This window comes from Venturia canescens, chromosome 8 (assembly GCF_019457755.1).
Source record: "Venturia canescens isolate UGA chromosome 8, ASM1945775v1, whole genome shotgun sequence".
Taxonomy (NCBI): Eukaryota; Metazoa; Arthropoda; class Insecta; order Hymenoptera; family Ichneumonidae; genus Venturia; species Venturia canescens.
The window spans coordinates 11,728,762-11,756,504 of record NC_057428.1 but is presented as its reverse complement, the minus strand read 5'-3'; the positions used below and the strand labels follow the sequence as shown (position 1 = coordinate 11,756,504).

Below are 27,743 nucleotides of genomic sequence, written 5' to 3'. Positions count from 1 at the left end.
GTGTACAGTCGGCACGGAATCAGGGGAGCAACGTTCCCCCGAGTGCATTCGCCGAGTGCTAGAGGAATCATTACCACGACGGACCTCGAGGAGAATAGACGTGTTTTCCGTTCGCTCAAGCTCAGTCGAGATTACTCGTGTTTTATACTCGTGTTTTCTACGCTTTCTCCCCACCGGATATCTCCGTCATCTCAACGTTTATTCGTACGCCAACGCTTCGCTCAAACCCCCCCCCGTGCGATCGAATATTTCGCGGTACTCGCGGTCGAGTATTTTTCATTATTTCACATTTTTCGGCACACTTTCCATCTCGATTGGTCGGCCGCTGCTCGCGGAGCCTGCTTCGAGTACACAGTGATAAAGCTCCCGGAGAGTGATCGACGAGACTCGGGAACGAGGCGATAATATCGTCGGGAAATAAACTCTTTTTTGTCGAAAGTGCTCGAGGCCTCGAAGCACGTGGAGACGGGTGAAACTTTCGGAGGCACCGACTCACCAGAACTTTACTGTCATCCACGACGCTCTTTTTACTGAATTCTCGTCGAGCACGAGTCACTCTACCAACGAGAGCTGAGAACATATATCGCAAAACGAACAAGTGCGGCCGATCATTCGCTACACCAAACCGCGACGATTTTATCGAAGTTTCTTCTTCGGTCGTGTCGGCGGCGTGCCAAGAGCCCGCTAATCAAGACCTATGGAAATAGATCCATTCGAGGATCCACCTTACAGGCGATTTAGACGGCGATTTTGAGCCGCTTCGATCAATCGAATCGACGCGATCTCGCTCTCAACTACGTTTATCAAGTTTTTTTATATCCACCGGGGAATAAAAACGCTTTTTTCTTTCGTTAAAATAAGAAAAGAAAGAGTATCGACGAGGAGGAAAAGTGCGCGATAAACGTTTACAGAAAGTGCGCGCACTTTGCCGCGTGTGTTGTGTGTGAAGAGAGCAACGTGCGCCGCTCGAGCCGAGCCACGTGCTCTCCTCCTCTGCGCTACTTCATTCCACCCTCGACCACTGAACATGACACTTCGGAACTCGAAGCCTCTCCTCGAAAAGTGAACCTTGTGCTACTGCGATTAAATCGTCTCGAAAGAAACTCACTTTTTCCTCGAATGTAACGAGACGTTTTGTGCTACTGAATTATTATTTTTCTACGCTTTGTGATAGTGCTCGATACAAAGTTCGATCCTCGACGAAAATCTCTTCAATTTTTGTAGAACTCACGCTTTTGTGAATAAAAGACTCCTCGGAAGAATAATCGTCTGTTGAATAGACAAATCATCGACTCAACATGGCAAGACCTTTTGCCTTGCCGTCCGAAGACGAAGCCGAGGTCCAGGAACAACAACTCGAGCAACTCATGCTCGATCTGTACGCTGCGCTTCAACAAGTCCTTCGAAGAAGAACGCAGCATCCATCTCGAAATCGTGAGTCACTCTTTTTCCTATCTTTCACCATTTCTCGCGAACGCTGATTCTACGAGAGCCCAAAATTTCATTTATCTTTTTCCCAATGATGAAACCCGATTGAAATAAACATTGGAGTGTCCAAACTTGCGCCATCGAGCTTCGGAAATTCTGATTTCGATAAATCTTGCTACTTCTCGATCGAAGGATCAAGATTTTGCTCGAATTGTCGAGTTTCTTCAGTGCTGGAAAAAACATTGCGCGATAAAAGTCACGAATTGGAGTGAATTCGTCAAAATTACTCCAATTCATGACTCTCTCTCTCTCTCTCTATAAACTCGTATTTTTCTAGCAACCGAGAGTGAAATTAGCTGGTGATAGAGTTTACGCAAAGTGCCGATTCACGCGTGTTGTGTCTACGTTTGTTTATTTGGGTCACTGACCTCGGGCAAAGTGTTCGCGGTCGAACGAAATGAAAATATTATTGGGGACGTGGACGGTTTTATTTGGGCAAGCCGAGCGAGTGACGTCTCTGGAAATTCCGTTGCCACCGTTCCAAGTTCGCGTCTCACTACGGCCGCGATAATCGACTAATTCGAGAAATAAAAGCAACGCGGAGTGCAAATGACCGTTGAAGAAAGTGAAATTAAAGAAAAGAACGAATTTTCCTCGTCGTCAAATGCGCACTCCGATAAATTCGCAAAATATATTCCCGGGTTCGATGCGATCTCTAGTTCGGTGACTCTCAATTGTGCAACTCGATTCGCGCAATCGAAATAATCTCCAAGATTTCTAAGAATCCGAGCGGTTAACAATCGAGAAAAGACCGCGTTTCGGTCGTCGACCCCTCTGACTCATTTGCCGAAAATTTTTCGACCAATTCGCGTGGGCTCGGGCGCTCACCTGGCTGGAATTCGGCAACGATAGGCGCGGGTACAAAGTCTTAATCGTGCAACGTTTTATTTTTAATCGCGATCCTCGATGAGACAGATTTTCACGAAATTTCGTCATAATTTTTCGTTTTAGTGCAAACTCATTTTGCGACTGGCGCGCGTTTTATTTTCATCCGGAGAATATAATCACTTTGAGCCGGGCTAAATAGTTGTTCGAATCGTTAAAAAATCTTCGCTAAATCGAAAAAAAGGGACGGGAATTCCGATGAAAAGTGGAAAAACAAAAATTTTGTTGTTTTTATCGAGTCTCTCGAGACGAAATTTCGTAAAACGGAGCGATCTGTGCTCGCTGTGTGCTCAAGGGTTAAGGGCTGCTGCTCGGATTGCTCAGTCACATCGCGTGGGTGCAATGCCGAGAGTAAACTGGCAGACGATGTCCGGCCGTGACCCCGTTCGCTCGTCGAGTGTCGACGGATTTTCTCTTGCAATCCTAAAAACTGGTGCTTCCTTCGGAATTCCCAAATTTGCATGAGTTTTCTTGAATATTTTATACTCATCGGTGAGAAATTTTCTCGTACTTCGAAAATGGAAAAACTCGTTCGAACAAAATTTTCTGCAGAATTGCAGCGATAATCCTGCGACAAAATTCCTTTTCATGAAACGTGGTAAAATTTATGCGATGGAAACGAGTGAAAAAATTTCTTTACACGTAGTACGAGGATGGAACACGTGAGCCTTGACAAAGGGAAAAAATTTGCTACTTTTGTCAGGCGGTTGAAACGATTTCGAAGTTTCGTCGTCGCGATTCCGTTCCCTGCACTTTTAGAGCAAACGAGCAAGACAGTGAATTTTCGAAGCTTGAGAAACCTCGCGTACGCGAACTGACAGCCGGAGTTATTGGAAGTTGCTGGTCCCGGAGCTTTGGGTTCGAAGAAGGGAGTAAAAGTCGTTTCCAACTCTGGAGCACTGCGACGTACGATAATTTTGTAAAATTTATCATTTTTGACGGTTTTCGAATGACCGATGAGACAGGGTGATGGATTTTTATGCACAGACTCTGTGAGCCAGTTTCTGTATTGACTTTTCGGTGGCGTTGCAAAATCAAAAGACTTTGGCAGTCGATAAATTTATCCTGAAACCAAGAACGAAGATGGCAACAGGACGCTGAATTTTGCGACGTCGGAGTTCAACGAAACGATTGAATAAAAGTTTTGCAATTCACCAATTTTTTAGTTGACGAATCATCGGTTGGAAATTCGGCAGCGAACGAAATTGGAGATTCACTGGAATTATTCGAGAGTTTTTAGATCGTTTCGTTGGACCCGAACGTTGCAAGCTCAAGAAAAATCATTTATTCGTTCGAGGTCAAACGAAAAGTGTGAAACCTCAAAATAGTTTTGACGAATGGCGAACGCGCGTGAAGACGGTTGATGCGATGATGAATTCGGGACGGCGAGAGACCGAAATCTCGACGAAGAGAACTCGGTAAAGCTGAGCCGAAAATAAGCTCAAAAATGGAGTGAAAATGGGTAAAAGGAGTAAAACGAAGGGGAGGATGTAAGAGTAAGAAAATAGAAGAGGCGCAGCGGGTCAATATACCCTACTTTGCGTCGAGTTTATTTGCAACTCGCTGTAGTGAGATTCGAAATTGCTCCCGGTCGAGCGACGTTGCGCTAAAGCGCGGAGTAAGCGAGGAGTTTAAACGGAGAGAGGAAAAAGTAAAAGAGCAAAGGAAGAGAAGAAAAGCGTGGAGGGAAAGGGTTTCGGAGGGTCGGGAAACGACTAGTTCTCCGCCGGTGTTTGTTGCATCAGATTCGCAAGCTTCTCTTTATTTATAGAAACAGCTGTGAGTGCCACCCGCGAGAGAGAAATGAGGCGGGGGAAGAAACGAAGAGTTTTTCAATCTCGTCGGGATTAGGGCTTTCTTTTATTTTTCGCAGCGATCAAATTATTTCCAGAGTCTACTATTTGGCTTAAATCAGAACAAAAAGTTGTCCAGAAACCTCAGAAAAATGAGAATTTCGAAAGAAAAGGAGACCGCGGGAATGAACTTTGCTGTCGTTTCCGCCGCGGACGCTCACTCGCCAGCTTATTTTTTGTCCGCCTCAAAGATTCGTTTACCTCAAAGAGTGTCGAGCTCCGTAACAAAAAAATTGTCCGATTACCCCTTCGGCACGTGTCGTTACGACTTTTTGTCATTTTCAACGCGACAACTGAGATGTATGTGTATATAAACGCGAGTAAAGATGTGTTTGCATTACGTGGGTAATTGCGAGTGCGTTCAACCGCGAAAGCGACAACTTTCTGGCTTGCCGAGCGGCGTTAATTTTTTCTCTCCCCCTTTTTTGCTGTTCTAACAAATTTCAACGATTTTCCTCTCCGTCGATTCTCTCTGCCCATTTTCCACTCGCTCTTTTCTCTTTTTATTTAACGACGCGATATCTTTGGCGTTTATGCCCCCGATAAAATCTCTCGCGAGATTTCGTATCGACTTGCGACCGCGTCGAGGCTATTATTCGCTCATTAAACGGTAAATATTGATCGAAGATACGATTAAATAAATTGAAAGAGGCAGCGAGCCAACGGGCAAAGCTAGCCACACATTCGTGTTTGAGATACTGCGGTTAAATTGTGACAAAACGGGCGTTTTATCAGCGCATCGCTGAAGAAAAAAGTCGAGAAAAATAGTAGCCCAACGAACGCGCGCATTGCGACAACAAAACGGATCGCGAGGCTCGTTGCCTTCGGTATCTCTGCTAATGTCCCATTGTTCCGGAAAAGTGTCAAAGTGTCGCGATAGGGAAAATAGAAAAGGAGAAAAAACCTGTTGCAGCAACGCATTGGCTCGCGCGGATGAACGCATGCTCGCGGGTGCGTTTGCAGAAGCGTAACAAACGCACGTTCGGCGAGTGAACAACGACGAGGAGTTGAGTCAGTCACACACTTTGTGTGATATAAACACACTCCAATTAGCCAAAGGAGATAAGGCCGCGAGCTCGTGCTGCGACGTCTGTATCGGGGGGCTGAAAAAGGGGGGAAACGGTGTTAGCAGGGAGCCGAGAATTGGTTGCCCGACAAAATGGCGCACTCGTGAGGTCCGGAGGTGAGAAAATGGCGGGACTTGCGAGCAGGCTATTTCAGAGTCAATTCGTCTCGGTAAATCTCGAAAAACTCGTCTCAAGTATCAAAATCTCAACGGGAGAATAAAGAATAAATCGAATGAAAAGGAGGGGAAAAGGAAAGAAAAAAATAAAAGAGTCGACGCGAGTGACGTCGAAGTTGGCGACGCGCCGCGTGTGCGCCTCCTCCGATGGCCTTGACGAGACTCTTTGTGTGCTCGCCACTGTTTTCCTCTCCGCTGCACTCCGCAATGATTCGCCTGACCAAGTGAGCGCAAGCGGCCAAGTCGAGCTCGATCCCCGTCGGTGTATTTGAAACTGATTAATTCACGGACGCTCCTGCCATTTCGGTATCGAAAAGTTACGCCCTTTTCTGTCTCCCTCCATGCCCGCGTGTGCGCTCGTATTTTCGTGCACTCAAACATACTCGCGGCAGTTGCACTTTTCACACTCGCGACTCCCGATTCCTCCGCGCGCGCGGTTACTCCGTGACTCACGCTTCCCCGGGCTCCAATTCTGCGCACACTAACGCCATCTTCTTCCCACTGCTCCAGACACGCGCGCCCAACTCTCAGTCTCTTTTCTCTCTTGCAATAAACCTGCTCTCCGCAGAAGCCCGGTAAACTGACGAACAAAAGGGCACTTCGGGGCTCTGGCTCGATCAGCCAAATCCGTTATTTACGACCTTTTGCTCCGTAACTCTTGATTTATCCTCGTACGTGTGTCTGAGTCTGTATCAACGTGCTCGTGCGTGGCGTCACACCGCCACCGAAAGGTCTCACTCCCATGTGCACCAGCGACATTAAATCGAATGCATGCGGGCGTCAGCCACGTGCGTCGCACACGCTCCCTGCTGCTGCAACGCTCGCAACTCGCAATTGCACTTTTTCAGCATATATTTTTACCTATGCATTATACGCTGCGGTTTATAGTCTCTTTTTGCACTCCGTTGGGATCAAAGTGCAGCTACACACTTATACGTTACCGCATGAAGCATCGATACGACGCACTTTTATTCGCCAATTTAATGCACACGAATATATGGAAAAGACGCTTTTCTTCTACGTGCTTAAGTCAAATCGCCCGAAAAATCGTGCGACAATGGAAAACTCCGGTCGGGAGTCTCGTAACGGAGGCTTCGATGAAAATTTCTGTAAATAATACTAATCGCGTCGTCCCCTCAAAAATTAAGCCCATTTCGGTTATTAATTTTCCTACGCCGATGTCACGGGATGGGGCTGAAGTTTCCAACGTGGGAGTCCAACGAAATGGTCTAAAAAAACTCATCAAATAATTCCAGTAAATCTCCAATTTTGTTCCCTGCCGAATTTCCAATTCTTCATATTTCAAGCCACATCAATAATTCGTGAAATAAAAAAATAATGTATTATAAATATTTTTTTCCTTTATTTCGTTGAACTCCAACGTTGCAAACTTCAGCGTCGTGTCACGGGGGGATTACGCGCGATTGCTTTTTTTCACGATTTCCCGAATGAAGAAATTCCGTATTCGTGAACTCGATGAAGCCATGAAAAACTCGTCGGCGTTTTGCAATAATCCAGTCGTTGGGAAAATTGTTGATAAAGCGACTCTCGTCTAGCGGGCTCTATGAAGTGTGATTAGTTTTCTCCGAGGCTTATCGACTCTTCGTATATGCGCGCCTGTTTACAAACATTTCTCACACATCGCTCTGTACACACGTGGGTGATTTCTCCACAGTCTCTGAACACACCGAGTCTCGATGTATGCAGCATATGCCATTGCACAAGTGAAAGAGCAGTTGCGGTGCAGGCGAGATGCTGTCTCTTTGAGCATGTGAACGCTAAATGTCAAGGATCGATGCTACGAGCATACGTGAGCACACACTCGCTCGATCTTTATTCAAAATGCACGTACATGTGCGCGCATTCGTGTACGCGGAGACGGAATTATAATATTATTAATAAATCGAGACGGAGAAAGAATGGAGAACAATGGTCGAAGGGATGGCGACAGAAACACGTTTTTGTCACGCTCCATTCGACGGATTATCGTAATGAGCTCGAGCGTACGAATTGCATGAAAATAACGCGTTATTTCTCTGCTGTTCGATGCGAGAGATTATTTTGGTTGTGCGGCAATCGAGAAAATTCTCATGATGATTCGAGAGTCCTTATCAAATCGTGGGCGGAGTTCAATATGTCGAATAACTGAATTGTAGAAAGAACGGTCGATATTTCGAAATTTTATAAGTTGTGATATCAGTTTGGAGAAAAATAAGTTATTCGAAATTCTTATTCCCGATCGACTGTTCAGCAGATTGCGTGTTTAATCAAACATTCCTTCTTTGAATTCTTCATATTTATCCGAAAATATATACTTCAATAGTTTTCATTTCGAATGCAATTTTAACAGACCATCCGAATGTCAAAAGTTTTCATATTTTCGAATTCAAAATGGAGAGTTATTGTTTTATAGACAGACCGGAATGTAGAGTAGCAAAAAATCGAAAGTGAATTTTTCGAGCCTATAAAACTTAGATATGCGGAATAACGATAGCTCGAAAAGGCGAAAGTCGAAATGGCGATGTTTAAAATTGAAGATCACCGGTCTGAGTAAGTGAGTGAGTGAGACGCGTGTATTTGGAGCTCCGCTGCATTTCTTTATTTTGATCGATCGACTTTCTAACGTTTCGCTATTTTGATTGTTCGACTTTTTGGTGTTTCAGTATTTCAATCTCAGTAATATTTGGTCTTTCGTTATTATATTTTTAAAATTGTGAATTTTCACAGTATCGCTGACCGTAGTAATTTATGACTCGAAAGAGTGATAGTCGAATTTTCGAAAAATCGATATTTCAGTCATCGTCCTATGGGCGATTGTTACATTCTATTTTCGATGTAAACGTTCTTCGAACCTTGCAGTTCAAACCTCTAGTCGAATCTATCCGCCTCCATATTATCATTCAAAGTTTATAAACTCGAGATTTTAGCTGTTCGAAATTTTAATCGTTCCAACATTTGATCCCCACCCCAAATCGTAAAATTTGTAAAACTCTCCAATTATTCGAGTTATTATCCAATTTCATTCCCTGCCGAATTTTCAATTCGTTGTTTTACAACCTGCACCGCGTGAAATAAATAAAAAGGGCGAATCACAATTTTTTTTCGTTCATTTCGTCGGACCCTTGCGAATTTCAGCTTAACAAATCGCTCGATTCCTTGTTAGCTCAATCTCAAAACCTGTTTTCTTAAACTTCCATTATTTTTAACTCTCCATATTCCTGGAAGCAGCGACTATTATTTTTTTCGTTTCAAGCATATCGAATCGCAACAGGAATTTAGTTTGGTAGATGTGCAAACGTTTCGACATATCGCACAGGCTGAACGGTGAATTTTCTCGAGTCAGCTGTCTAGTTTACGTGATGCACAAAAGGTCTCTCAGTCCTTGACGAGCTGGAATAAAACCCTTTTCCTAGACGCTAATTTGCCTCTCGTTTCCTAACATCCTTTCTTCCCCCCCCCCTTCTTTCTCCCCCTCTCCCTCTCTTTTGGGTCTTTTCTCGTTGTCTTGGCCGTCTAGACTCGATAAACCAAGATATATATACTGGTGCACCATATGCAAGACTTTACGAGTGCATAAAAGTTTGTAACCTTCTCTAAGTCTCACTTGGTCTAACACGCCATCTTCCTTGGATAGAGTAGCGAACGCTGTGTGCATTCTGCTCATCATCTCTGCTTCTCTTTTCGGCTTATCCCTCCTTCCCTGCTCTTCCTCTCATTTTTCCTTCCTCGTTCTCTCTCTCTCTCTCTCTCTCTCAGCCTCTCACCTGCAAATTCTCCAGGGAGCTTTACCTCCACGAAGAACCCCCTCTCGCATCTAAATCTTCGGACTCGATGAGATTCTCCTGCATATACAGTGCACGTGCATACACATAATGTATATACGAGCAGTAAAAAAGCGTGCAAGACTTCATTATCACTGGATTATGTCATCTCGAGGGGATAATAAGAGTCTGCGCGGCGCGGTAATATCGTTCTAGATTTATGAATATACATCTCTCCGAGTAGATGTTGGATGATTGAGACGAGAGACTTGAAACGCGCCGGTGGAGTGTGCGCAACGTTTACGGCTTCGTGGAACGACGCTGGAGCTTGCAACGTTCGAGTCCAACGAAATGAACGAAAAATAAGATTTGCGATGGACCATTTTTTATTTCACGAACCGGTGTAGAGTGAAAAATTAGGAATTTCGGGAGGCAACGAAATTGGAGATTTGCTGAAATCGTTCGAGAGTTATTTAAGATCGGTTCGTTGGGCTCCGACGTTGCGAACTTCAGCGTCGTTTTCCTGGGTAGTTTATCGCGGGTTTGATTTTGAGTCCGCATCGATCGTTCGGAGAGAAAGCATCTGTGCGAGGCTTTCGTGATTATTAGGACGACGAGAAAGATTGGCTGAAAGAATTTTTGGTTATTCGAACGAGCGTATTTATAGCTGAATGAGTTTCTTATCGATTGTAAAAGCAACGAAAAAATGCAGAAACTTGTTGGAAATTGAATGACGTTGGAAATGTTTTTTTGTTTTGTTGAAATTGCAGATCGTTTGCCTCGTCGACCAGGCGATACTCCCGGCAGCCGTGAACATCCGGTGGTCCTCGTCGACTCGGATCTCTCGAGGCTTCCACTTCCGGATCTTGTGCTTTCCGCAGTCGACCAATTGCCACCCGCCGCACCTCAGGTAACCGTTTCCGCCCCCAGCAGTCCGACCCGCGACGCTGCTTTCCAATTTCCCGAATTCAGCCCACCGGTACCGAGCCCAAGGCCACGACCGCGGAGACGAAGACTCACGTCCGAGGGCTCGGCACTCGAAAAGGGCAGAAATGAAAGCACGAACGTTCGGGGCAACTCCTGTCGACATCTCAGCCCGTCAATCAGCGAGAGGGAATGGGCCAACGTCGGAGCTAATCTCAGAAACATTGCTGACGATTTTCACGCCTCCAAGACCAAGGTGAGCTTTTTTCGTATCACAAACTCATTGAAATATTTTCGCGAAGGAATATTTCAGCAGGGTTTTTTCTAAATTTCCATCTTCGATGGTTCTCGCGTATAAATGAACCAAATTAGTCGAATTATCCAATCGCCGGTCGAAAATCAAAAGTTTTTCAAACGAGACTTTTCGGTCGATTATAATTAATTTTATCAGACTATTGCTCTTCGAGTTCAATTAAAATTTGCATTTTTCAAATCGATGAAAAATCGACAATTGAGGGATCCCACTTTAGAAAATCAAAAATCGATTGTTTTCGATTTTGTTTGTTTTTTTTTTTTTTTAATGTGATAAATACTAATAATTTGTACATCGTTATGCGCAAAGTCTGATTGTCGAAGTTTCACAGCTGCGTACAGTGTGGAGATCGTAATTATTGTCTGCAACAAAAATTCCAAATGTTTTTTTCATTTTCATATATATTTTTCTTCCACGTGAACCTAAAAAAAACCGAAAATATTGCGAAATTTTATATTTACAGCACGTCAAAGTGACATTCTTCTTCTTTAGAATCGTTTTTTTTTTCAAACTCGCTGAAAATATAGAATTTCGTAATTTTTTCGGATTTTTATAGGTTCATATGGAAGGAAAATATATGAAAATGAGAAAATAATTTGGAATTTTCGTTTCAAATAATAATTACGATCTCCACATTGTACACAGTCGAGGAACTTCGACAATCAGACTTTGCCCATAAACCATATATAAATAAGTATTCATCACATGAAAAAAATGTTTTTGTACTCTTGAAATGTCCTTGAAACTATACCGAAAAGTTGGTCATGTTGAGTTATTTCCATCCTAAAAACATTCTCGAAAACAATAGATTTTTTAGGCTTTCTAAAGTAGGACCCCCCCTTAATTCAATCAACGACATGAGTGATGAATTTTTAATATTCGAGCAACGAGTAGAACCACTAATGTCTCAGTCACGAAGTAAATTGAACGAATTGAAGTAGCACAAGTTGAGTCAAACAAGATAATTGAATTGTTAAAAAAATGAATTGACTTAAATTCCCCGGACAATAGTGATTATAAAATGGTATAATCTCGTAACTCTCGAACAAGAGACGCGCCAGTCTGCTCTAATTATGGACACGAAATGTACGGTGGGAAACAGAGTAATTTAGAATTCAGATGCTCGCCACAAACGACGAGGGTCGCGACGCCCAAAACTACATAGAAATGCATGAGGTTCGAGTGTACATCGTTAAGTATATACGTAGCGTCTACTCTGTTTATGTGTCTTTTATACCACATCCCAGAACACGGTGTGCTTGTCCTGGGTGTCTGCGACGACGGAAACTAACTTGAACTTTGCGAATTCTCACTCTCGTGAGCCTCGCCACTCAAGCCCACCTTCCCTGTCTCGCCTAATGACATTTTTCATATATTTCTTCCTGCACATACTGCGCTTTTAAATTCACGTGTTATTTCGTTTTGTACTCTCTTATACACACACGTATAAACCTTTATGAAAATGTTTACGCGTTATTACTTCGAGTCTCGTTGATAAGGTTGCTGCTGGGATTCGTACATTTTCCCATGTACCTTCGTAATTGTGAGGTTTCGTTGCCCACGAAATTTCTCGGACTCTCCAATTCCACTAGGGCCAATTTCGGATCCAAATAACAGCCCGACCAACTTCTCGCTTCATGGAAAGCAATTAGCTTCTATGTGCCCCCGCATAAAGTATCAAACAAATGAAGGCATTAAGAAAATTTTCGAAAATTACTCCAGCATTCGTTCCTTTGGATTTTTCGTATTTAATAATTCGTTATTATTATTCCTCTGCAATAACAGCGATCAAAACACCTCTTGACATTTTCATTTCGCAGTCTGCTCGTCTGCAATAACTCAGTCCTCACTCCTCCGCAGTTTTCTTATTGTACGATATTTTTTTTTTTTTTTCTTTCATTTAATCGTAACATCGATCATCAGCGCGATAAAATCGCCATATACGACATGAAAGACGATGAATTTGTTGGCTGCGGCTACGGCGGGCAGGGGGAATGATTCACGATCTCTCGTGGCATATCTTTTGCTCTATCCCACGATTTCGTGGTTTACCAAAGTCCCTTCTATTCGCCGCACGTTTTGTGCTTCACACTCCGGCAAGCTTTCTTGCTCACTCCGTGTGCGTTTCATCATTTATGAATACATATTATTAAATGGATGTTAAGATTGAGGAATATGTGCGTGTGTGTGATGAGGCGAGAAAGCTTCAATGGCCATAAACGTGAATTTAGTTATCACACGGCCCCACTTTCTCGGCAAGGAAACGTTCCCTCCTCCCTCCTGTACAGACCGAATACCCCATGGGCGTAATAAATATCGGGTGTCTCGACACGCCAACGATCCCCCGGCCTCGCTTCTCCTGTCTCACGACGCATACACCCCCGTTCATAACAAATTGAAGGGGCAATTTTTTATTAATACGTATTTTGAGCTGGCCTCGAAAACGTTTGTTTTTCTCTCGATTCTCGAGTGTCATATTGCGGCTCGAGTGTCGCTGAGTTTCCTCAGAATCATGGAGCATACTCTGGGAATCAAACCTTTCGAAATGGCCCTCGTAGTGTCACTAAATTTCGGACGCTTTCCCATTCAACGCCTCAGAAGGAAATCTCTGAATGAAAAATTCGAGCCGCTTTCGATTTTAATCGGTAAAAAGCGTTCGTGACTCGATTTGAATCGCTCTGTACCCAACACTTAGCGAAGTTGCTTGAAGTGGATCTTGAGGAAATCCCCCCGTGTTGTCCAACACGGAGTAGTTATAGCTGTCGCGAGCTTTAGTTTCGATGTCAGGGGTCGGGCGCAGACACGAGCGCAGACTTAGGCACACGCACACAGCGAGTATAATTCCATCGAACGATGGCAAACAGATCGACCCTCCTTGATCTTTCACGCCCACGCCAACAATAGCTCGTCTTACAGAATTCATGCTAGTTTCATTTGCCGTTCCCTTTTTTTGCACCCTTAGGAATCTCCCTCGTGGCTCGATCAAATATGTATCGACTTATCGAGATACGATAAAGGAACAAGTGCGGCGTGAAAAAGTTCCTTTCAGCCCCTCGTTCCTTTCCCCCCCTCCCGCAGTCTCGACGTTCCCCGTCACCGCACGCGAGAGACTCCTTGGCTTCGTCCTACCCACTCGCCTCCTTTCAAGACTCCTCCAACGATCCTGCCATTTTCTCCCCTTTTCCCCTCTCCCCCGCGTGCTCAATTTTCCTCTTGTTTGCTCAAGGAACTCTGCAAAAGGAGACGGAAATCAGAGAACCTTTTCCTCTCGTCGCTCCTCGCCGTCGGTGCGCGATCTCCTGTTTCTCAACGCACCAAAGAAAAGATACTCGCTTGTCCTTGACTGGAAATGGGACGAGGAGAGGACGAAAGTCTTTGGACATTCGATACTGCTCGGACCCCGCGCCCTTCGGCCTCTCTCTCTCTCTCTCTCCCTCGCCCCTTAACCCAACGTCTAATTATTACCGTTTAAGTTGCCGTATAATTGGGAAATACCGAGAGAATTAAGACCGACTCGTTTTACCGTGAAATTGTCCCGAACATTTTTATCTCGTGGCTGCTCCGCTTCTCCGCGCTTCCTTCGGATCGTGAGCTTCCGTTTCCATCTTCTGGCACCGCGACGTTGCCATTGTTATCGAGAAACGCCGTTCGCTTTATCGGATTTAAGATTTTCGTTTGAATTTAAAATAAACAAGTGCCGTTGCATTTTAATACGTTTTTAAACACTTCCAGCTCGATATTGTCCAAAAAATAATTATGCTCGTTTGACAAATTCAAGGACAGAATTGATTTCACTGGTCGAACGAGCCTTTGATAGAAATAGTCGTGAAAGCAGCAGCAATAACCGACCATTTCTTTCTCCGTTTACTTCGTGTACTTCCACCGCAGCTGACGATCGATTTCCACTATTTTATACATCAGAACTTGCAGCCCTGACACATCGCGCGATACCTGCCCACCGCCAGGGTAAACCCAGTGATTCGACGCGAGGAAATAATGATGATAATGACAATGATAAAATAATAACAGTAGTAAGAGAACCGATAATCTCGTTGATCCGGCCTGACTCAGATCCACGAATCGCGGTAGTTTTGCCACGAAATAAAAATCGAATGAAAATATTTCAATTGACAAACTCGCCGATAAATCACGGCCGTAATCGACTGTTTTATTGATTCTTCGATTTTTTTACTTTTTTTACTTGAAATTTAGGTTGAGCGAATCCAAATTTTTTTCGTTAAATTGGAGCCAGTAATAATCGATTTGAATAGCAGAGAAAATTCCAGTAAAAAATTCCAAAAAAAATGTAGCGCTCACATGTGTACCGATATATTATCGTACAAGCGCGATTGAAATTCTGCTATTTACCGTAGTAAATTTCTATGCACTTTGGCGGATCATCGATGCTGCGGGGTTCTCAAATTTTACTAATGTTCAACTGTTTATTTTGATTGTGAGAACAGTACTAACCATAGCAAAACGACATAAATAATTCTACTTTACAGTTCATACTCGAGACGACACAAATTTTACAATGTTTTCTCGGTGAACTACGTAGGAAAAAATAGCACAGTTTAAACCTCTGTAAGAGCAAAATAAGCAACTTGAAAGTTTTTATTCGGAATTGACTTGGAAGTTACAATGTTTTTGGTAAAAACCTCCAAAATGGGCGATGTGGAACCCTGACACTACGGTGTCAAAGTAATTTTTACAATTTTTTTCTCTTCGTCTTAATATTCAAGAGCAAATGAAATTCTGCTATGTCGCATGGTAAATTGTCAAAAATTTCGGCGGATCGGCGACACTTGTATTCGAGCTCTTGGAATTTTACTATGCTCAACCGTAAAATAAGCAATTCAGAAATTTTAATTTGCAACTGACACGAAAATAACAACGTTTTTGGTAAAAACCTCCAAAATGGGCGACATAGAAGCCTAACACTACGGTGGCACAGTAATTCTTCAGGGTGTCTAACGACCTGAAAAGTCATGAAAATTCTTAAATGTCATGAAATTACACTCGGACCTGAAAAAATCATTAAATGTCATGAAAAATGACCAAACAACCTGATTTTTTAAGATCTCTGCAACGCTCATTGTCATTGTCGATTTTTTGGTTTTCTTCAACATGATTTCAAAATTCGCGGGGTGGCGACAATGTCTGGTTCGTCAATACTCATCATCGATATAAAAACGAATATCGAATGAATAGTTTGTAAGAAAAAAAAGATTCTTTATTTCAAAATAAAATATCATTTCTTTGTTATTTTTATTGAATTCTTTTATAATTAAAAGATGAATAAAAAGTATCAGAACCATAAGAAAAGTCATGAAAAATTCCTGTTCCTTGACTTAAAAAGCCTTAAAAGTCATGAAATTTCTGTTCCGGTCAAAATTAGACACCCTGTTCTTACTATTTTTTTCTCTCCGTGCTCTTCTTTATAAAGAAAACACTTACACACGAAAAAAGGGCACAGATTCGCCTTTTTTGATCATCCTGCATTTGCTTTTACGTAATTTACGAATTGACTGTACGTTACGTTCCATTATCGCATTTTATCCAACATTTACATACACGTATCTCCGGGCGGGGCAAGCGAGCATGCAACGAGGATCGTGCGATGCAGGGACAAAACTACTATAGATCTTTATATAACTTGTTACATACATGTGCACACGTACAAGTATACAAAGCAGTACAGAGAGAGAGAGGAGTCGTGAAGAAAACGTGAAAGTTAAGTGGTCGTGGGTCTGCACCGTTGGCACGAGCCTTGCTTTGGCTACTGCCCGAGAAAATGATCTCCGATTATCTTCAACGATGTCTTCTCTCTCGCTCTCGCGTCCTGCCCAATCCGCTTTGCTCTCTCTCCCTCTATTATCATTTTTTTACAACGCATAATATTTTTTCCCCTCTCTTTTCGCCGTGCAACAGGCTGCATATCGCTTTTTCCGTCACTGCTCTCGATCGCTGCAAATTGACTTGGCTAGCTTTAATATATCCTCGGATCGCTCCTCTCGCGTATTAAACAACGCGAGCCTTCGCTCGGCTGCTGTATCTCGCGGGCCCGACGTAAACCCTCCTACCGTTATGTTTCTCCAACTTTCTTTCGGATATTCCGCGCAGTTGTTATTCCCAATGGCACGTTATTGCTCCGCGAGGACAAGAAAAAGTATATTGACTCGCCTAGAAAATAGTGTCTCTGCGAAAAACAATTACGTACGTACAGATATATTTGATTGGTGGGCGATTCTCTTTCTCCACGGCTTATGAAAAATATTGTTTTTATCGAAATATATCGAGTTTAGTAATCATTTTATAGTCCATTGTTGCAGTTATTTACTTAATTTTCTTCCTCGCTTCTTATTCCGCACACTGCTTACTCGCTTCTCTCAAATAGCTCGAAAATCGTTCGGATTGTTATCTTGTTCACAATTACTCCTCATTTATCGTCGTTGAAACCGAGATTTCTCAGATGGAATTTCACATTTTAACAATCTACTTTGGCCGCAGCCCTTATTTTTTCTGCTCTCTCGCGTACCGGATAAGAAAAGAGAGGGCTTTTTGGGCGATTCGTTCCTCCAAAATTTCACGGTCCAGTGGACTGCGAGTCTGCGCTGCAAACGCCGGGACTCGTTGGAACGTTTGCACGCGGTAATCGCGGTCAAGAGAGCGCGGAAATGGTCAGAAGCAAATGATTTTTATCGCGCTCACGCGCCGCAGCATATTCTCTTATTACGATGAAAGATATTACGGGCGATGGAGCGTGGACAATGCACTCACGACGATTTATGCTTACGAGCCTGTATAGAATCTTGCGATCGCTAAATATATACGCGCGTAAAAACTGATGTCGGAGAAAAATATATGTTTGAGAGAATTTCCGAGGGATATGATCTTAGCGGAGGCGAGAAAGAGAGAGAATAAATAAGGAAAAGACAATTAATAGAGAACGAGAGAGCGAAACTTTCTTCGATGGGTTTCCCTATCTCGGCCAATTCGCCATAATTCTTTCTTAATGTGACGTGTTTCTTTTTTTCCTCTCATCTCGTGTCCACAGTTTTCTCACTCCCCCGGTGATAATGTTTCATCCCTCGGTGCGGATTCTTCCGCACGTCTGATAATCTCTTCTCTCTTGTCGCGCGGGATCGCTGCTCCGATGGGCGATCGTGTGATCGGCCAAATGCTTTTTTTCCCTCCATGTATATCCATATTTATTCAGGGGTGAGACCGAGGGAGGGGATGAGCATTATCCCGGGTTCTCGCGCGTTAAGAAAACTGTGGTCCGAGACACCTCGAGCTCAGCCCTCTTGTGGGCTACTGTTATTCTTATTATTATTATTATTATTATTATTATTATTATTCTTATAAAGCCGCGGAGATTGGACTTTCGCCCTGTTCATTAATGTTCGGATCTTCCTCACGAATTAAGACGAGGAGAGAATGGGAAGTCGAGCACGAGATAATATTTCTTGTGGGCTTGGGCTCCTCCGATTTCTTGCACTTGGCGCCCCGGCTTCTCTTCCGCGGACAAAGAATCTTCCTCGTTCAATTAATTGCGCTTGCGCCGCAGTTTGACGCATTTTTGTCACCCCCGCTCCTTAATCGACTCGCCATCTTACGCTCCCTTTGACTCTGATTCGTTTGCTTTTTTTAATCGCCCAACGAGCATCATTTTTATCAACTTTCCTTTCGTTGATTCGGGAATTTGTGGGGAAATACGAGCGAGTCACGACGCACATTTTCGACTCTTTTTTTTCGACCTTTTTTTTCGCTTCGCACACTCGAATACTTTGTTGCCATTGTCATGAGAAATGAAATAATGAAAGAGAGAATTGGGAGCGGAGCACTCGTTACGGAGCGGACGCGCAGGCAGGTACATTCCGAGGTACAAAAAACCGAATATCGCAACGGTTGGGAGTGCCAAACTCGTCGAGCAACGGTCCAATCTTTGCGTCAATTTAATAAAAAACAAGATTTTTTCAATACTGAAAATATGCAAGAATCTGGCGGATAATAAACGAGAAATTTGTCATTTCGCATTGTTCCAGGACGCCGAGATCGAGAAATCGAGGCTTCCGTTCATCGGCGGGAGTTTTCCGGGTGTTACAGCCCCAAGCGCCCCATCCTCGGACAGCATTTTGTCGCTTCTAATACCAGCACCGTTGCGCGAGACTCTGTGGACGACGGTGGCTCTCTATCTCGGTTGGCGGTTGGTCTCGCGTTTACGATAGAGAGCAGCCAAAAGCAGCAAGAATCGTAACGATGCTTGCGAACCGAGATAAACGATCGTTGAATCATTCAAGCCGTTCGGCGACGAGCCCAAAAGAAGAGGGCGAAAGCCAAGAAAAACGAGAGTCCGGGCGATATTGAAAGAAATAAAAAAAATAAAAAAAAAAAAAAAACAACATCGCCTGCGATTTTCGTATCCGAGAACAAAAAAACCGAACGAGTCTCGAAAAACGTGAATTTCGAGACTTTTCGAAACGAAAGAAACAAACGGCTTGATTCGGTTTGGCAATGAATTCCGGATCTTAGTCCGACCCTTGCGTGGGGCAACTCCCTGACGCAAATTTCAACAACGAAAGAAGAACGATACAATTGTAGGACGAAGAAGACGAAGAAGAAAAGAAAAGTAATGAAAAAGACCGAAAAGCAGCGACAAAAATTGGTCAAATTTTTCAACGATTTCCTCGTCGTATCGTCGATCTTTTTTTTTGTTCTTCTGCAGTACTTTTCAAAGTATCGCAAGTCCCAAAAAATTGGGCCTTCTCGTTCTACGTCGAAGCAACGATAAGCGAGAATGAAAAGAAAAACAAACCATTATTATTGCGTTAATAGTAATAATAATCATAATAATAATAATCACAATAATAATAACAACAACAACAATAATAATAATTATACAAATATTAATAATAATTACAACAATAATGAGAATATTAATAATAATAATATTAATGATAATACCGATAAGAATAATAATCATTCGAAGATGTCAACGCGACCGATCGAGAGTATTATTTTCCATTTATTTCTTCCGTACAGACGGTGGATCGAATCGCGGTTATATCGGACGCGACAAATTTGTATTTTGTATAAATTACCCGAGGAAGGAGGGGCGGAGGGGGTTCGCGAAGACAAAAGATTTGCTGAATTTCCTTTTTTTAATATATAATAATAAATATATATATTTTTTTTTAATTGTAATTTGAACGCCAGGGGAGGGGGTTAAGGACGAGATCCAAAGAGGACTTAACCGAATAATCAAATGATGATCTCATTACGGATAAAACAAGCAAAAGAAAAAAGATAGCAAACAAAGAGGAATAAGCGTAAGGTTACAGTGTTTATTAATGGTGTGATATTGAAGAGATAAATGAATAAATAAATATAAAGTTATATAAATATATATATATTCGCATATACATATTTATATTGACATATATATGTAAACATATATGTGTAAAATCACGTTTTAAGGGCTGCTTAAAGTCTCCCGAAAGTCTCTTTTCGTTGTGATGATCTAAGGCTGCGAAGTCTGACCGTGTCTCGACTCGTTCTACTCGGATGCTTGAAACTTCGAGATTTTTCTCTATTTATTAAAGGAAAATTCGATAATACTTTAGCCGATTATGTATGAAATTGATAAAATTACTCCAAACGATCACTGTGGCTGTTATACTTTTACGATTGTGAGAGGAACGAGTCTTGAGAGGTAAAACGAAAATATCGAGGAGGGCGATGGTGATTGTGAATTTTGAAAAAACAAAAGAAAAAGAAAAAGTTAAAATTACGTTAGATGAGAAAAGGATAAGTGGAGAAAAACATTCATTACGTGGAGTATGTATAGAGAAATGAGGGAGACGAAAGAAAAATCGCTAATTAAAAAACAAAAAAAAAAACAAACAAAAATTGCGAGAAGTTGAGCATCGGTCATAAATTCAAGATTTTTCTTTTGGTTTTTTTTTTTTTCGTTCGTTCGTTTGTTTAATTTAAACGATAAAAGTAGATAATTGACATATTATATGCATAAATATATTTATATAAATATATGTATATGTGTGTACGTATATGCATTTTTTTTAAATAATGAAAAATCATGTACATATATGTATACACAAATATATAGACCCGAGGCACGCAGCATCTTGATTGGCTCGCTGCGAGGCCTGTGGACAGTTTTCAAATGATCTCCGGTAGCTTAGCTCTTACAGAGAAGTCCTCGTTCACTCGTAGACACTTTGGACGAGGCTAATCTCTCTCCCAACCCCTCCTTTCCCCTCTCTCTGACCCTTTTCAGCTCCCTTTTTTATCTCGGTGACGTAAAAATTCTCTGCTCTGTCCAAACGAAACTATTTTCTTTCTCCACCTACTTTTCTACTATTTTTCTATCATTCTACCAGGTCTATTTTTCCTTCGAAAAAAACCACCTTTGCTTGTCCACATCTTTCGTTGTTTCGACGCGAATTATTTTTCTCGTGATACATGAAAAAAATGAGGGTTATGAGCGAAACAACGAGAGAGATTGTCCATTCGTTTTTGTTTTTTTTTTCTCTTCTTTTTATTCTCTTCCAATCTTTCTTATCCCATTTGTCCATCGATGCTGAATGAAAAAGATGAAAAAAATAAAATAAAAAAAAAAAACGTAAAAAAAAAGAAAAGAAAAGAAAAGAAAAGAAAAAAAAACGCGTAACGTAATGAATAATGATAGTTAAATATAAATTAAACAAAAGTACACTCGTAAAATCGTCCGTAATAAGTATTTCCAGTGAGTAAAGAGAATAGTATTTATTTAGATTGTAATAATGATGATACACGTCTGTATTTTTCAATCAGCTGATGAGGCCTACGAATCAATATTATACGTATAATATAATAACACGCATTATACATGAATATGAATATAAATAGATATTCATGTATATGAGTGGCTCGTCAATTTTATTTCGAAACTTAATGAAAAAACTGCCATTCGTGTCTCACCGAGATGCGGACAATTCCACTGTCAATATCTGCCCTTATATTCGTTTCTCAAACGCTCTCTGTCACTCGTTCGCTCTTCGCCTGTTTTCACACTCGTATTTTCTCGCTCTCCCCTCCCACCTCTTCGATTTTCCTTTTAATTCGTTAGTCGAGGGTATTTTGCGGTCAAATGCCCTCTACCGATAAAACGCCTCCCCCTGCCCCGTTATTCTACCTCTTTCAATCGATATTATTATGGCCTTCCTCCAAATTGAGTTTTTTTCCTCGGTCGCGGTGAGCACGATCACAATTCACTTTCGTTCGTTCATCTTCTCATCCCAACTGTCTTCACGTCCGAATGAGAGGATTATGGCTTGCTCTGAATAAACTTAATGTAAGATTGTCCCCGAAGGACGAAGACGAAGAGAAAAAATAAAAGCAACACACGAATAAGGAAAAAAAAAAAACAAACACTTAGCCTATAGATAAATATAAAATAAAAATAACGAAGTACGAATATAACGATTATGAAAGAAATCAATGGAAAAAAGCTTCTCGAGACAGGGGACCTGTCGCGATCGAATTTTTTTTTTTTTTTTTTTTTTTTTTTTTTCTGCGAGCAAAAGGACGCGTGTAAATATTCGCTTTTGTCCGAGAGATGCTCCTCCCTCCCCCAGCTACGAATTCAGCGACCCCCTCCCCCGAGCCCACTGCCCCCTTGTGCATTTACAGCAACGATTTAAGGGAAGACGAAAAAGGTGGAAGCTGCAGGTCGACTTAAAAATTACTTTCATAAAGTTTGTTCTGACACAGCCATAAAATTTTGCTCCGTATCGACTTTTCTTCTTCGCCTTTTTTTTTTGCTTTGCTTCGTCTTCCTTTATCGCGTTGCAACTACTTTCGTTCGATAAAGTAAGTACGGACATTTAGAAATTGTAAGCGATTTGTAGGAACCTTGTTTTTTTTTAAGCTATTAGCCAGCCATATTGAGAACGTAATACTTACCGGACAAACATTGATCACGGAAGGAGGATTATATATATATATAAACACATTTAAGGAGGCGCGAGCCCACATACACACATATGTATGTATATGTATTATATACTTGTGTACATATATATGTGTATGTATATTTATATATGTGTAAATGTTTTTTTAAAAACGACACCGACGTGATGAAGAGCGTGAGGTGTAAATTTGTTTCCTCGGGGAGGGGCGAGACAGGCGATTGTCTCGTGACGATTAACGAGGAGGTGATTGGCGCGAGGGGACTTTGAGTCGACGAAAGTATGAAAAATTATCATGTTTTATTTATTTATGTAAATTTTTCAGTTCTCTTATCGTTTGCCTTTTTCTTTGTAAAATTCATGTTTTCGGCGATTTCGTTCTCTTTTCCTCGGTAAAAATGAAAACGTAGTTTTTTCGTCTGGTCGTCGTCGTAGATGACTATAAAATAAAAATGATGTTGAATAATGCGCTGATTATGAGAATTATTAAGATGCGAGTTTGATGATGATAGGATGAGAGAGACTACGTCGTTTTGTAAGGCGAGAAAGGTGGAAAAGATAAGCTGTAACTGTGACTATGTGGATCGTGGGGAGCAGGCTGTGCCATTCGTGTCTCGTTCGTTGTTTATAAATTCTTTTATTTCATTTACATTTTACTCGCGTGAATGTATAACGAGAATATACTAATATGAAATTGACTCGATGAAGGGGAAAAACATGGTGGAGCTCGTGGTAGAGCGTCGGATCGATTGAAATATTTATTTTTTTCTCTTTCCCTCATACGAAATCGAACGAGGAGTTTTGAAAAGGAGCAACGAGCACCGAGACACTACAGCCCGCTCGCCCGAGATCCCCGCGCGTCAAAGCGTCACTGTGATCTCGTAATTATTAACAAATATATTCTAATTGTAGAAGAAGAAAAACGAAACAATATTAATCGTATGAATATTGTAATCCCAAATTTTCACCCCCATTTTGTGTCCCTTCCTTGTCCCTTATTCTTCACCCACCCCCTCGAGAACGAGGCTGACATTGTTTTTCCTCATCCTACCCATTTCCCATGGAAAAGAAAAAAAAACAAACAAAAACCAACCAACACTTTGATAACGAATGAAAATATTGCGAGAAAACTTGTACACGAATCCACGAACAACATAGTACATGCGATAATACTTATTGAAATAACGAAAGCTCAAAAGAATATGGCTACGTTGAATTTTTCGATGAATCCAATAACACAAAGCACACTCAATGTTCACACATACATTTTCAAATGATCTCCTGGAGGCACGCAGAATCGGTGACTTTGGATTTTTCAAACGTTTATTCATATTTGTAAAAACAAAAAATATATAAATATATATATATATAAATTAAAATAAAAATTTCGAATATACAAAAATAGATGAAAACGATGTTTTTTTGCTTTATTTTTGCGTTTCTCTTTATTTCTTCATCTCTCTCTTTCTCTCTCTCTCTCTCTCTCTCTCTCTCTCTCTCTCTCTTTCGAAAACAACGACACTCCGAAGGAAAATCGAAAGTCAACGTTACTCTTCGACCTCCTCATATAAAGTATATTTATATCGATATTGCGTTGATTATGTATAGTAGCTAGTTTATTATTATTATTATTATTATTATTATTATTATTATTATTATTATTATTATTATTATCATTACTCTTATTATTATCATTACAATTATTATTATTGTCTTTATTATTATATTATTGAATTATGAATTATTATTACTATTATTATTATTATTACGATTATTATTCATTACTCTCCAATCGTTTTTCATTACCGACCATTGAGTCTTCGAATTGCTATCGTACCGTCGTACGTCATATAAATGAGGGTCAGATTTATTCTGACACCGAAGCGGTAATCGACTAGTCTTTACCGGACCAAGCATTGAGATTTTTTAATTCATTTTTTCGATCTTTGTTTTCTACAATTCCACAATGGATATTCTCTTTTTTCTTTGACGCTCTATCGTTTCGTACTCGTCTCAGGTGTTCATTGACTCTGTTTCTACTTCTCTCTTTCCCCCTCTCTTGCTCGTTTTTTTTTCGATTTTAGTTTTCTCACTGGCCTCGAATGCGTTGCTTTTTTTTTGGTTTTCCTTTCGCTTCCTTTCTTCTGCAGGCTTCGTCTGATTCTTGTTATTTTTGGGAATGTCGAATTTGGCAAAAAAAATGAATTTATTTGAGAGGAAAAACTTGCCGAATGGTAGACGAGAATCGCGTTGTTCGTAGCCAAATGTCCCGTGGACCATAAAGACCGCCCTGCTTTATCGTCCAGAGCTTCGCGAGCGATTTAAACGGGGACGAAACAAAAGTAATTTGTCCTCGGATCGCTCAGAACGAAAAATTGAATGATTCTGGGAGAGAAAGTGCGGGAAGGAAAAAGAGAGAGAACGAAATTGTGTGCATTGATGAATGATCGAAGGTTTTTCAAAAACTCGAATTTCTCGTATGCATGCTTTTGATTCTGCGTGTGTGTGTGTGTGAATGGTTGCATGGGCAGAGTACATTTTTCAAGGGAAGGAGGATGGAAGGATGGGAGAAGGGTATAAAAATACTCGCGTCGTAGTCAAAGCTCGCAAATAAACATTGTGATAAAGTCTGGACTTTGAACATAGCCACTGACCCCGATTAACCGTATTTTTGCAAAAAGTACATGATTTCGTTCCTGCCCCAGCCCCTTGCAGGAAATCAAAGTAAATGAACTATTGAAAGGAATGAAAAATTGATAAATGAGATATAATCAATATGAATATTAATTAAGGTGCTCTGTCGCTTGTTCAGTCGGTAAAAATCCTGTTGCACGGTTTATTCCGGGTAGCTTGATATTTGAAAGAAAATATGAGTTACACGCTATTCTCATTTTTTCAGAGAACAAGGTGTAACCTTCATTTTTCTCAAAAAATCAAGGGCGTCCAAGTAAACCGTGCAACCATTTTGCAGTTATCTCTCTCGCACTCGCGCAAGTGATAGATCACCTTAAATACAAATGTTCGTTTGTAGATTAAAAAAATAATATTCAGAGTCGTATAGAGAAAATTTCGGGAAGAAGGCTTGGAAATGAGAGGGAGAAAGGGATGGGAGAGATTCAAAAATTTCATCATTATGGGAATGAGATTTTTTCTCGTTGTTCGTTTTTTATTCGTCCAGCTGACCAATCCAAAGAAGTGACCAAATATATTAACGAGGGAGAGAACGAATGTTTGCGAGCTGTTGGCTAACGGCGCACGAGCTCAATTTCGATACTCCATTTTTTAATGCCTTTTTTTTTTGTTTTCGTTTACATATTTTTCTACTCCTTGATATTTGTCGTTTTTTTCTTCTTCTTCTCTTCATACTTTTTTGATACTCCGACTCGTGTGATAATCGATTTGGACGGTGGGAGGGCGGTCACGTGATATATTTGTACAACGCTATCTCGTATTTGCATTCGGGCGAGAGGTTTTGTTTTTTTTTTTCTTTATTTTATTTTTTTCAAACTTTCACATCTCTTTGGAATTGGGGAAAAAATTTTTTCTGTTTCTTTCGTCGTCTTTATTCGTTTTTCTTCCCTCTCTACTTCGTCTTTTCTCTACTCAATAACATCGCTACCTGCCGGCCTGAAAACATGCCATGTGGAGTAATAATCTTAATGAAACATGAAAAAAAAAAAAATAAATAAAAAATTAATTGTATTTCGCAAGGGAACATTGTCGATAGTAATAATCACATTCGCCACTTTCTCTTTCTTTCCCATTCTTCCTTCTCTCTTCTCTCTATCCCCAACTTTGTTCTCCCTCGATCTGCTTATTTTCATTTCGCAAACTCACGGTTTATAATCGTTCACGATGATTACGGTTTTCGCCTCCTCGTGGCTCTGCTTATTCCGGCCATGTGCAGGATTCACATTTACTGAAATCTGGACGAGACGAAAAACTCATGGATGCACGAGATCGAAGCGATAAAATTGCCGATCGAGCGAGCGTAAGCGAGAGAAAAAAGGGAAGAAGAAACGTGGAAAACCTAATCATACGATGCTGTGTTAATTAAGTCACTACGGACCATACGTTATTGCTACCTTTTTATTTTTCATCTACGACCATCTAATCGTGTTATTAATTTTATTAAGAACATCATTTTTTCTACTTCTTTATTTCAAACGATGAGGAACCATGTACCACGATGATTTGTATTATTACCAGGATAATATATATTATTATTATTTTTCTTTAATCATATGTTGTCACGAATAATGAACGTGCATCTACATTGATCGATTATTTTACATATATATATATATATATTTATATATGTACGAATCGAATGATAAATAATACGGAAAACAAAAATATATATATAAATAAAATGATCGTCTCGCGTCTGCTGTCCTCGTCGATGTGCGTTTTCGAATCGCTACCGGTGGCTGAGCGCGCGCGAGGCCGCAATAATAATATAAACGATACGAGCCTCATTCCGCAGAGCGGTTTATCGTAGGAACGAAATAACAAAACGTCAAATTTTTTTATCCCTTCCCAGCGAGCCTGCTCCGATCCTAAACGTCCTTCTCCTTCCTCTCCACCCACCATGCGATTTGTCAAATACAAAGATTTACGGACAGGGACATCTCTCCGCTACCCGCATGTCTTTCATTGTACAGATTTTTTCACTTTTATATAGTTATGTATATCTCGTAAAGACGACAACAAGACAAATTTTACAAGGTTATGTGAAACGTCGATTATAAAACGCGCCGCTTTCCCCGGCCCTTCGTAGGCCTCTATTGCGTCGCCAATTATATTATTGTACTTGAAACGATTTTTGTTCTTGTTTTTTATTTTTTTTTCTCTCTCTCTCTCTCTCTCTTTCTTTATTTTCTATTATTTTTCTAACGAATAAATGTAAACACGCCGAACGCTGTAAAACAAAAACTTGAGTTTTTTATTTCCCATCATTCTCGAATCCTCTGATCCCAAGATCCCGAGATTCTCAGTGTCTCGTCTCGCTTCTTCGAACCGTGGACTTCACGCAACGAATCGCTTTGGAAGTCATCGATATTACGGCGATCTTCGGATTATAAAATTCAGCGTCGACACGATTCGAGCAATCTCACTATCCAGAGCTAACGAAACCATCGTTTGTGACGTCAAATGCTAGATGAAACTATTCCCTTAGGGGGGGGTCCAGCTTTAGAAAGTCAAAAAAATCGGGTGTTTTCGCGAATGTTTTTAGGATGGACGGAAATAACTCAACGTAGCGAATTTTTCTGTGTAGTTTCAAGGATATTTCAAGAGTACAAA

At 41.1% G+C, this 27,743-nt stretch overlaps 1 protein-coding gene across 1 annotated transcript; it reads left to right on the top strand.

Annotated features, from left to right (window-relative positions):
• LOC122414545 (uncharacterized) lies at nucleotides 1-27,261 on the top strand. The gene is made up of 3 exons (XM_043425919.1): nucleotides 1-1,434; nucleotides 10,001-10,410; nucleotides 18,516-27,261. Exons 1-3 carry the CDS (start codon nucleotides 1,299-1,301, stop codon nucleotides 18,696-18,698), a joined length of 729 nt encoding a protein of 242 aa, XP_043281854.1. The 5' UTR covers nucleotides 1-1,298; the 3' UTR covers nucleotides 18,699-27,261.
• The last annotated feature ends 482 nt before the right edge of the window (nucleotides 27,262-27,743 follow it).

Coding starts and splice junctions, on each gene's coding strand:
- LOC122414545 (XM_043425919.1), top strand. CDS start 1,299: ATGGCAAGACCTTTTGCCTTGCCGTCCGAAGACGAAGCCGAGGTCCAG. Junction 1,435..10,000: donor GCAGCATCCATCTCGAAATC/GTGAGTCACTCT, acceptor TTGAAATTGCAG/ATCGTTTGCCTCGTCGACCA. Junction 10,411..18,515: donor TTCACGCCTCCAAGACCAAG/GTGAGCTTTTTT, acceptor GCATTGTTCCAG/GACGCCGAGATCGAGAAATC.